Genomic DNA, 12,791 nt, shown 5'->3' with positions numbered 1-12,791 from the left:
TGCTATAATATCAAATATAATTGGCCTTCTGCTTAAAATATCTGAGAGACTGACCTTAATAGAAAAACTGTACATTGACTTTTGAACCATCAAAATGGTGTCAATGTTCGGTTTACCTGGCGGCAGAAAGACATGTACACATTATGAATATACAGATCAAATATAGTTGAACTATTAATTATAGTGAGAAAATATTTAAAGCACAAAAATTGAACTTTTGTAATTTTTATAGATGTCTTAGTGCTTTATATGAGGTTTTACTGTCAGATTTTTGTAAGGTTATGTTGCACTGTTTTATTATTATTTATTTGCATGCTGCATGCTTCAATGTTGTTTTATTTGTTACTGTATATGTTTAAAATGCTTGTCAATATTTCAAATCAAAATTAAATTTTACTTACTTTCTTATTTCCCCAAACTATATTTACTGGGATATATAAATTGCATATAGTAAGTGACAAACGATTAGAATATGCAAAACTGATTGTATAATTATTTTAATTAAAGCATAATGATTTCAATAACTCTCAATACTATAAGCTAGTGAAAAAATAACAGAGGTATTTGTTAATGATTTTAAATTTCAAAATCCTTGATTAATGCTAGCCTGTGCCAACATATTAATAGCTGTCAGAGCTTCAGCAGCGTCAATTTGTTCACCAGATGACCCACATTCTACCTCATATTGAACAGCTGGCTGCTCATACACAAACATATGTGATACTTGGTTCTCATCATCAGGATTACTGATGTAATAACTTGATTCCACTGTCATTTGATTTTCCACAGTTGTACTAGGCAAGGCGATGTGAGTTGAATCAGACAGGGGTATAGTATATTCACCTGGTACTGTTATACTCTCCATCACTGTTTCAGAGTTTGTATATTGCACTGTATTTGGTATATGTACTTCATTCTGTGACATAGGAATTTCATATTTAACACCAGATTCTTGTATTAAGTCTATGGTACATCTACGGGGTATATGTACTTCAGTCTGTGATATAGGAATTTCATATTTAACACTAGTTTCTTGTATTAGATCAATGATAGGTCTTCGTCTATATGAATGTTCTGGTTTAACAGATTCATGTGTCTCCAAATGTCGCTTCAGATATTCTTTCCTATAAAATCCTTTACCACATATCTCACAAATGTGGGTTTTAATTTTCTCATGTTGAGACTTGTTGTGTCTGTACAAACTCCCTAAAAAAATTAAGAACATTACTACCTAATCCCATATCCAAGTGAAGAAACACACAATATATTTTGTAATGATGTTTATGTGTGTGAAAGTATTGCACATGTATTTAAATTTTTCTGTTTGGATTTTTTTTTATCTCACCGGGAAATCTAGGTGTTTAGAGTTGTACAAATTTCTTATAGGCTTGTATGCAAACTTTGGCACAACTTTGAAATCAAGTATCTATGTAAATACAATTTTTCCTCAATCCAGGAAAAATAATAGAACAGTTCCAATGTTCTCCGCATTGCACACATTTTATCTGTTCTGTCCAAGGATAATAACTTAAAAATTTTTTTGTTCTTTAAAACTTTTTAAAATTATCTTACTAGAGAGTTGAAAACTTGAGAGCAATTTCCGATATATTTAATATTACCAAAGGAAATTCATTAAAAATATTTGATCGGCGCTTACTGTTGAAATTGTCTGTGACATTGCTGTTATATACCTTTCATATAAATTTGATAAAAATCTGGCAAAAATTGAACATGCTAGAGCACTTACAATACAATTTTCCATATAATCAATGTTTCAAAGGGCATAACTCTTTTAAAAATAATTGATCGGCACTGATTTTCAAACTTGTTTAAGATATCCCTAATATAAACCTATGATATAACTTTCATCAAATTCTAACAAGAATTGTACACATGAGAGTGCTAACGATGCAATTTTCCATATTATTAATGTTTTCAAGGGCATAACTCTTTTAAAAATAATTGATCCACATTAATTTTCAAACTCGTCCAAGACATAGCTGATATAAAGCTATGATACAAGTTTCATAGAAATCTGTCAAGAATTGTACAAATGAGAGCGCTAACAATGCAATTTTCCATATAATTGAAGTTTCTAAGGGGCATAACTCTTTTAAAAACAATTGATCAGCACTGATTTTCGAACTAGTTAAAGACATTGCTGATATAAATCTATGATGTAAGTTTCATAAAAATCTGTCAAGAATTGTACAAAGAGAGTGCTAACAATGCAATTTTCCATATAATTAATGTTTCCAAGGGGCATAACTCTTTTAAAAATAATTGATCGACACTGATTTTCGAACTCGTCTAAGAAGCTATGGTATAAGTTTCATAAAGATCTGGCAATTTGGATATCGCTTGATATCAACTCTCATTATTCAATTTAAATAGTGGCTTGTATACTATTGTACTAAAATAAAAAATCTCAAGTTGGTATCAAACGATATCCAATTCTTACTCGTTATGAAATCTATAATTCTCTTTTCTCAAATTTTTTGTCAATTATTAATATTTAATTTTCTAGTGAAGTACTTAATCTATGTTCCCACATATCATTATATCTAGCAAATTTATATCATCAAGTAAGAGTAATCAGACATTTACTTTTCTTATTCTTATCATCAGCATTCTTGTAATCTTTACACGGACACAAATGAAAGAGTGATGTTAAAAGAAAATATCAAATGGAAAGGATGCTGTGTTTTTTAATTTCAAGTTCTTACCAAAAACAGAACATAATTTCTGTTGACTTTTTTTTAAATTTCAAGTCATAACCAAAGGTAGACCATAAATTCAACTTTTATAAAATGAAGTTGCACAAGTTGTGCTGTTAGCACACTCTGTAGTAATTCAAAGTATCAGCAAACAGGAAGCTTGATGAAAATATTTGTTCATCAAAAACATTTAAACAAGCTGATGGAAAAGGTGATTACAACATGATTGCACATTGTCCTGTTAAGCATACCCCAACTCATAATTCTAAGTACACAGGAACATTAATTTAAAAAAAAATAATTCGTAAGGGTTCTGCGTAACCCAGTGTCTCGCCTACTTTTGCTGTTAGTTCCAGGCTCAACAAAAATGGGGAAAAAATTATTAAAAATTTTCCTCTGGATACTATCTTTTGATTGTAAGAAGCTTCTATCCAAGTTTGGTAAAAATCCAGGATGGTTTATGAATCTAATAAATGTTTAAAAACTTTAACTGCAGGCTATATGTAATGTTAACTGGAAGAAAAACTAAGTCCATTTATAAGTAATATACGGAAAAACAGGAAATAAATTTTTACAAAATTTCCTTCTAGATACTAGCTTTTGATCATAAACAAGCTGCTTCTGTCCAAGTTTGGTAGAAATCCAGGATAGTTTAAGAAAGTTATTAAAACTTTAAAAACTTTAACCAAAGAGTGACTGTAATGTTAACTAGCAGAAAAACTAAGTAAAATACGGATAAACAGGATTTTTTTTTTTACAAAATTTACTTCTGGATACTATCTTATGATCATAAACAAGCTTCTGTCCAAGTTTGGTAGAAATCCAGGATAGTTTAAGAAAGTTATTAAAATTTCAAAAACTTTAACCACAGAGTGAATATTTGTGGACGCAGCCGCCGCCAACGATAACGACGCCGAAGACAGAATGTAGGATCGCTATGTCTCGCTTTTGCGACAAAAGTCGCAGGCTCAACAAAAATCAAGTTAAAACATTCATGAGTAAACTAGATGATCAGAATGAGACTTAAAAATCTGATGCCTTATTGTTTTGTTACTTACTTCTTGTAGTAAAATCTTTGTCACATTCGTCACATCTAAATATTTCAGGTGTGTAAGGATGTTTACATTGCATGTGTTTCTCATATCTATTTTTGGTTCTAAAAACACGACGACACAGCTCACACTTCACCATAATATTTCCACCTTTCTCATGTATGTTTATGTGGGATTTCAAACTGATACTTGTACTAAATCCTTTTCCACATAAATAACACCTAAATAAAATAAAAACATGAATTTACATCAACAAAAATTCATTTCATTGAACAAGTTAGTAACTAAGTCAAGAACTGTTCCTTGTACAAGTGCCAAATATTTTAAAAAAAATTCATTGTATTCATTTGAATACTTATGATCAGCTACTCTTTTCACAAAAAATCTTACGAGTAAAAACACTCATAAGTCATGAACATTTCAGTATAACTTAGGATCAATTTTAGTCGTAGGACTTTTTGTGAAAAGAATCCCAGAATTCTAACTACTTTTGGAAAGGAGTAAGTTTAGTGAGGGCCATATTTGGCCCTGGAAATTAAGTCCATAGTTTGAAGATTAAAAACAATTTCAAATTGATGTAAAGACACATAAAAAAGTGAAATAAATCTATTTGTGTTCAGCTTTTTTATAAGTTGTTAACATTAACAACCCAAATAGGTCAAAAATAGAGATTTTGATGAAATTTGACAAAATCATCTGTATTTCTACCAAATTTAGGCCTCGTAAACATAGAGAGCAGGCTTTGACTTACTAAATATTCAAACATATGTAAAATGTTACAACAAACATAATGTAAAAAAAGCTTTCTTGGCAATGCATCATTGTTTCCAGTCCAAAAAATCAATGAAATTTTACCTGAGTGTTATTTGTGACATCATAAAAAGAATGCTTATATGTAATAATTTTGAACAAAAAGGCTAGTCATTGTTTTTAATATGATTCAGTGTAATATTGGTCAATAAATCCTAATTCGAAATTTTAGCTAGACAAAGGGGCCATATTAGGGCACTGTTGGCAGGGGAGACTACTCAAATTTAAAATGAAAACAAAATGTTCTACAAATTAACATTAGAAAAAAATAATAAATAAATGTGGATAGTGTCCACATGTGGACATAGATGATGCCCCCCCCTTTCATATCATATAGTTATAAAGGGACATAACTGAAGAACGGTAAAAATGACGCTACCCAAATTTGAACTTGATCTGAGTTTTGTGGTAATAAGCATTGTGTGTAAGTCTCATAACATTTGATTGAGGCTAACTTAAGTAGAGAACAGAAACTAAAAATTCAGCAATTTTTCTATTTATAAACATGCATAACTCTAGAATGGTTGTGTATAAGTTTTATAACATTTGGTTGAGACAAACTAAAGTAAGAGAACGACAAAAGAAAAATTCAGCAATTTTTATGTTTATAAATGGACATAACTCAAGAATAGTAAAAGTGTCGCCACCAAATTTCGTAATTAATCTGTATTATGTAGTAATAAGCATTGTGTATAAGTTTCACAACATTTAATTGAGGCAAACTAAAGTTAGAAAACGCAAAAAATTTGTACTTGATCTTAGTTTTGTGGTAATGAATATTGTGTATAGGTTTCATAATGTTTGGTTGGTTAAAGTGACACTACCCAAATTCAACTTGATCTGTGTTTCATCAGTGGGAGTCAAAATTGAACATTGCATTGTATAAAGCATTGATTGTAGTTGATTCAACTAAAATCATGGACAAAGGAAGATAACTCCAATTTTAAAAATTACTTGATATTTAAAAGAAAATAAAAATTTTGCAATTTTTCCATTTATAAAGGGGCATAACTCTAGAACAGTTAAAGTGACGCCACCAAAATTCAAACTTGATCTGTGTTTTGTGGTAATAAGCATTTTGTATAAGTTTCATAACATTTGGTTGAGGCAAAATTAAGAAAGTGAACAGAAACTAAAAATTTTGCAATTTTTCCATTTATAAAGGGGCATAACTCTAGAACGGTTAAAGTGACGCCACAAAAATTCAAACTTGATCTGTGTTTTGTGATATTAAGCATTGTGTATAAGTTTCATAACATTTGGTTGAGGCAAACTTAAGTTAGAGAACGGAAACTAAAAATTTTACAATTTTTCTATTTATAAAGGGGCATAACTCTAGAACGGTTTAAGTGACCCCACCAAAATTCAAAGTTGATCTGTGTTTTGTGGTAATAAGCATTGCGTATAAGTTTCATAACATTTGGTTGAGGCAAACTCAAGTTAGAGAACGGAAACCAATTTTGGGACGTACGGACGGACGGACGTACATACAGACGAACAAGGGTAAAACTTAATGCCCCCACCGCTACAGCGGGGGCATAATAAATGAGTGAGTAAAGATATCTCAAAATGTTTTTTTAGAGCTCTAGTTCAAATATGACAATCATCTTTGACTGCACAAATGATTTACCGTAAATAGGTTTCTTTTCACAGTTTATGGTATGGTTTCAAGGGCCAAACCATTCCACGAGGTTTTGTTTTCACAGTTGTACTTGGCTTTTAGTTCTGATGTTTAATAAAGATCAAAATTAAGCAAAGGAATATTTTCACATTTTGCCAATGTTGCAAAATTACTGAAAATATACCCTAGCAAATATTTTAACCATGCATTAATACAATAACAAAATGATGTATGCTTTCTTCTAAAAATATGGCAAAAATAACTGATTAGGTGAAAACCTGATTTTTTTTAAAGGCAGATGTAAAAACCAGATTAGGAAGGATGTCTTAAGTATATTTGTTTCTGTCTTATTAATCTATTTTTATAATTGACAAAAGACAAGTGATGACTGTATCTTCCTATATACTTCACTGACTTTTTTTCCCTAGAAAATCATGTTCAGTGAAAAAAAAACAAATTTTGAGAAATAAAAAGGGCACCCCACCCCCTTCCTTTCTTATCTATAAATTGTAAATTACATTGTCGGTATTTAAAAAAAGTATTCTTAAATAGTTTTTTCTTCTCAAGTGGTGTAAACTTTCCTTTTTTGTTATCATAAATAACTAAATTGAACAGCAAGGTGAAGTTGCAATATCAATACAAGCTACTGTATCAAGTTTTTAAAGGGGATGAACTTTAACATATGAAAACACTATATCAAAAGTTAAATCTAATCTTTATAAGTATAAATGAGAGAAACTTGTATTTTCAAAAATATTTTTAAAACAAAAGATTTTAAATAGAAGGATATATAAAAATCAATGTGAAAACTAATTACAAACACTATTTTGATTAGGGACATAAAATCTTATTCCAATATAGCCAGTGACACTTTTTGTTTTTAATATCTGGATTACGATACAATGAAATCTTCTCCTGTTGGTCATTCATGCATAGTTACTTAGAACACGGGAAAAGTATGTACTATGAAAATTAGAAGGCAAATTCAAACAATATGATTGGACGAAAAGTTGTAAGTATGTGCTAAATTATATATTTAATATGTTTCGCATATTAAAATACTCTCATTGCAATAAACAACCAGATGAGCAAGATTTAAACATATCAGCTTTTTTGTGTTAACCCCATCAAAAGAACCTGAGTAGAAATCACACAATTAAGATAAGTTTTAGTACTGTAAATTCAGAAATAATTGCAATGCTTTCATTAATGTGAAATTGTACAGTATCAGATTAGCAATAATAAAGACTTGCATTCCTAAAATATTCTCCCAGCTTAAATTTTCACTTCACAGAAATACGACATGATGAATGCTTTCTTCGAAAAATATGGCAAAAATAACTGATTAGTGAAAATCCTTTTTTTTTTCCAGTCAAAAGTAAAAACCAGATTAGGAAGGGTGTCTTAAGTACAACTTGTTTAGGTCTAATTAATTGATTATTGTAATTGAGGAAAAACAAGTGATGACTGTTTCATCCTATATACTTCACTGACTTCTTTTTCCTAGAAAGTCATGTTCAGTGAAAAAAAAAAAAAAAAAAAATTGAGAAAATAAGGCACCCGCTTACTTTTATAATTTGTAAATTGTTATTTACATTGTCGGTATTTAAAAAAAGTATTCTTAAATAGTTTTTTCTTCTCAAGTTGTGTAAACTATCCTTTTTTGTTATCACAAATAACTAAAATGAACCGCAAGATGAAGTTGCAGTATCAATACAAGCTACTGTATCAAGTTTTTAAAGGGGATGAACTTTAACATATGGAAACAATATATCATTTCTAGACATGGTATTAGTAAAACATTAAAAGCGATCTTTTTCATCATAAATAACCAACTTTGGAACATGTACTAGATGGAATGAGGACCCAATTATTTCCCCCATTACTTCAATGCAATTTTATCCAAATTGAGGGGCAGATTTTTTATTCCCTTTATTAGACTGCAAAATTTCAATTACTTTTTCATACTAGTAGCCCCCTTCATGGTTTCTGGGAGACTTCTTGAAAGGTCATGACTGGCATTTAAGAAGAGCAAAACTGTTTTGAGTATTAATAGGGTCATTTTATTTACTTCCTGGTTAAAATCAAAAATAAAATTTGGACCCTTTACTCAGACAATCATTCCACCCTATACATTCATGACATTTCAGAATCACCTACAACAAATTTAAGCATCTTTACATAATTTTCAACCCGGTACAATATCCCATTTAAAAGATGGTAGATTTATTAAGGGACTTCATTCGTGGGTATTGGACTGGTATCCTGTAACTGGGATCCAATTCCAGATATAAGATAAACCTGGAATAACATAAATCTTTATCTTAATACAGTGATCTTTTCTCAATATTGATTACTTCCAATAATGTGACTGGTTAAATATTGCAATAATAAGGACTTGCATTCTGTTATCTGATATATATATATCTTAAAGAAGTTTTTCCTGAAATCACAATAATTAACCTCACAGTTTTGTCCAGTCTTCAAAAATCACAATAATAAATGCACTCAATAATTTCTGAATTTACAGTATCTATGTAACTAACATTTTCTGTGAATTTAGTTCTAATATACCTACCTGGTACAATGACATTATACATAGAATCTATTTTGCATATTAAAATACTCTCTTTGAAATAAACCAAGGATTTGTATAGTAAGATCTTACTATACAAATCCTTGAATAAACACAAAGATGAGCAAGATTTAAACATATCAGCTACTGGGAGTAAACCCCATAAAAATAACCTGAGTAGAAATCACCAATTAAGATTAGTACTGTAAATTCAGAATAAATTGCAATGGTATTATTAATGCAAATAAAATGCTTCGCTGAGGGCAGCCTGATACGACCGCAGAGGTCGAACTCTGAACAGTTGGGGCAAATTTGGACACATATTCAAGCTTGATACTGTCTGAATTTGGATTTTGATCAAATTTTTGACATAATATAGGTTTCTGACACAAAATAAATGTGGTCAAAGATCTTACAAATCTATTGCGCAATACTGTGCAATTGAAGGTTTCTTCTTTCTTCTTGAAACTTTTCAAAAATTTGAAATTTGAAATTTAAAAAAAAAAAAATATAAACCCCTTAAATAATATCCACCCCTCCCTAAACTTTTTGAATCCCTCCTTGGAGCAATTACCCCCAAACTCAATGCCAGCCTTTCCTTTGTAGTATGAAACCTTGTAGTACAATTTCAGAGAGATCCATTCACTTAACACAAGTTATTGTCTGGAAATTAGAAAAATGCTTGTTTTTGGCCCTTTTTTTACCCCTTATTCCTGCATGTTTGGGGCAATTACCCCCAAACTCAATCACAGACTTCCCTTTGTGATATGGAACCTTGTGGTACAATGTCAGAGAGATCCATACACTCACACACAAGTTATTTTCCAGAAACTACAAAAATGCTTGTTTTTGGCCCCTTTTTGGCCCTTAATTCCTAAACTGTTGGCACCATAACCCCCACAACTTCTACTTGTGGTATTAAACATTATGATACAATTTCAGAGCAATCAAAATACTTATACACAAGTTAATATCCTGAAACTAGAAAAATGCTTGTTTTGGGCCCCTTATTCCTAAACGGTTGGGACCATCATCCCCAAAATCAATCCCAACTTTCCTTTTGTGGTATTCAACCTTCTTTAAAAATTTCATAGAGATCCATTAACTTAAACTAAAGTTATTGTCCGGAAACCAAATGTGTCTTCAGACGACGACGCAGACAACGACATCATACCATTATACGATCCCAAAAAATTTTTTGCGGTCGTATAAAAATGTAACACTATCAGATTAGCAATAATAAAAAATTGAATTCCTTATTTCAGTAGTGGTTTTCCTTCACTAAATTTTTGCAATTGCATAGATTAGTCTCATCATTAGATCATGGCTTTTTAACCAGTAATCCAGTGATTTGCAATAATAAATGCATGGATTTAAATTCTGGATATACAGTATGTTGATTTAAACAGATAGTCTTGATTTAATTCTTCCATTTATAATTTAGCATAGTATAAAATTCAGCTGTATTGAAAATAAAAATTATCAGAACAGGGAAACTTCAGCTTTGCCGAAATCTGATTGTAACAATGAGTATTGTAAACTTAGACAAAATGTTAGACCAGTATTTAGGGTCTCCACATGATTCTTGAACAGAGATTTCGATGAACCTTCTGAAATTTCTATCAATGTAGGTGATAGAGAACGTGATGATTTATATGTTCATTCAGATATAGATGATGATAGTGTGTCTGGAAATAGTCCAGTGAAAGAGAACACTAATCAATTCTTGAACTTTAAAGGGGAAAGATATTCTAAACATGTACATTATGAGAAGGTACAAGTTCAAAATATTGATAAAACAAAGTCTGATGAAACACAGACAATGACTAATATGCTATCTCATATTTTAAGTAAAGACCTAAGCAAGTGAAAGTCTACAGTTCGATTTCTAAATTAGGCACATTGTCAAGTTAAAAAAATTTACGTGAATTCTTGGCATTGTAAGTATCCAGTACATCTCTCAGCATATAAAGAGGAGTACAAAAACATGACAAAAATAACTGAATAAGGGAAACTTGTTTCTTCAAAGTCAGATGTAAAAACCAAATAAGGAAAGTATAACTTGCTTATGTCAATTAATTTATTTTAATAATTGAGGAAAAACAAGTAATGACTTGGTCTTCCTATATACTTCACAGACTTCATTTTCATAGAATGTCATGTTCAGAAGGGGAAAAAAATGAGAAAAATAATATGTACCACTCACTTTCATATTTTGCAAATTATTATATATTTACATTGTAGGTATTAATAAATGGGGAATGTATCCATGGGACACAGATGATGCCCCTGCTTGCATATCATATAAAGTTATAAAGGGACATAACTGCAGAAAGGTAAAAGTGACTCTACCCAAATTTTTACTTGATCTGAGTTTTGTGGTAATAAGTATTGTGTATAAGTTTCATAACATTTGGTTGAGGCAAACTTAAGTTAGAGAACGTATACGAAAAATTCAGCAATTTTTCCCTTTGTAAAGGGGCATAACTCTAGAACGGTAAAAGTGACACCACCAAAATTCAAACTTGATCTGTGTTTTGTGGTAATAAGCGTTTTGTATAATATTTGTTTCATAACATTTGGTTGAGGCAAACTAAAGTTAGAGAACGGAAACCAACTTGTGGATGTACGTACGTATGTACGGACAAGGGTAAAACTTAATGCCCCCTCTGCTACGGCGGGGTCATAAGAATCTCATATTTTTCTTTATTAGCTTTTTCTTCTAAATATACTTTTTTGTTGTCAAAAATAATGTAAATCATTCTACTCAGGTTATTTTGATGGGATAAACATCATGAAGCAGATAAGTTTAAACATCCTTCATCTGGGTGTTTTTTGCAATGGGAGTAGATTTTCTAATACACGAAAAGTATTCTATATATAATGTAATTGTACCAGGTAAGTATATTTAACTAACAAATTCACATGAAATATAAAAACAAAGGATATGGGGTATCCATCCATGACACAAAATCAGTATATACACAACAAAAAACACACAAAAAGCAAAGGAACTGTGCTCTTATTGCAGTTCTTCATCTTCATTCAAAAATATCAATTTTTTTGTATTAGACACTTCACTAGTAAATAGGAATATTGACATAATTAAATACAAGTTCTACAAAGACAATGACTCACAGAAATTGTTGACCACCAGTATGTCTCATCATGTGGATTTTCTTTGTCTTTAAAGTTGTGAACCTTTTATCACAATGTTCACATTCAAAAGGTTTAATTCCTGTGTGTTCATATACATGTGCTGCAATAAAAACATATAGCATAAGTTTAATATCAAATTCATGTGTGTTCATATACATGTGCTGCAATAAAAACATATAGTATAAGTTTAATATCAAATTCATGTGTGTTCATATAAATGTGCTGCAATAAAAACATATAGTAAAAATTCTTATTTGAAATTAATTATTGACACAGAGATATGAATTGCCTGTGTAATATGTAAACTATACTAAAGTCAGAAAGTCAATAAACAATGACTGAGGGACAGACTTAAATAATCAATATTGAAATGAGATGTGCCAATGGCATTACAACTGCATACAGAATACTGTAAATTCAGAAATTATTGCGATGTTTGAAGAATAGGCATAAATGCGAGATTTCAGGAAAATATACATACAGACATATGTATCAAATATCAGAATGCAAGTTCTTATTACTGTGATACTCACCCAGTGGCATTATTCACAATAATTAAAACCTCACAATAATTTCTGAATTTACAGTATTAAAGGGAAACTTCGCAAAAAAATGAAAATTTTATATTATGTTTATTTGATATAAATATTCATATATTCATTAAAATTAATGTTTAATTCTTCTCGATAAGTGATTAAAATAAAAATTAAAATCCCACTATCACTTCCGGACTTATCGCCATTTTGACGGCATCTCCGATACAAATTGTCACGTGATGAGTTTATTTGAATAAAATATCTTAATACCACAAAATCAAAAAACAAGCATGGCATATCGTACATTCAGTGTCAAAATGA

The 12,791-nt window shown here is 30.4% G+C and overlaps 1 protein-coding gene across 1 annotated transcript in view; it reads right to left on the bottom strand.

Annotated features, from left to right (window-relative positions):
* Window positions 1–480: 480 nt before the first annotated feature.
* The window catches only part of LOC127708475 (uncharacterized), a 48,928-nt gene continuing 36,617 nt past the window's right edge, over window positions 481–12,791 (bottom strand). The window contains exons 13-15 of the mRNA XM_052213350.1: window positions 11,914–12,034; window positions 3,776–3,990; window positions 481–1,206 (exon numbers count right to left, since the gene is read on the bottom strand). Of these exons, the coding sequence (XP_052069310.1) occupies window positions 584–1,206; window positions 3,776–3,990; window positions 11,914–12,034 (959 nt within the window). The 3' untranslated portion in view covers window positions 481–583. The remainder of the gene's footprint in view (window positions 1,207–3,775; window positions 3,991–11,913; window positions 12,035–12,791) is intronic.

The sequence above is a fragment of the Mytilus californianus genome, unplaced genomic scaffold (assembly GCF_021869535.1).
Source record: "Mytilus californianus isolate M0D057914Y unplaced genomic scaffold, xbMytCali1.0.p SCAF_7, whole genome shotgun sequence".
NCBI lineage: Eukaryota > Metazoa > Mollusca > Bivalvia > Mytilida > Mytilidae > Mytilus > Mytilus californianus.
The sequence above is the reverse complement of the archived record's forward strand: the minus strand, read 5'-3'. Positions and strand labels throughout refer to the sequence as shown.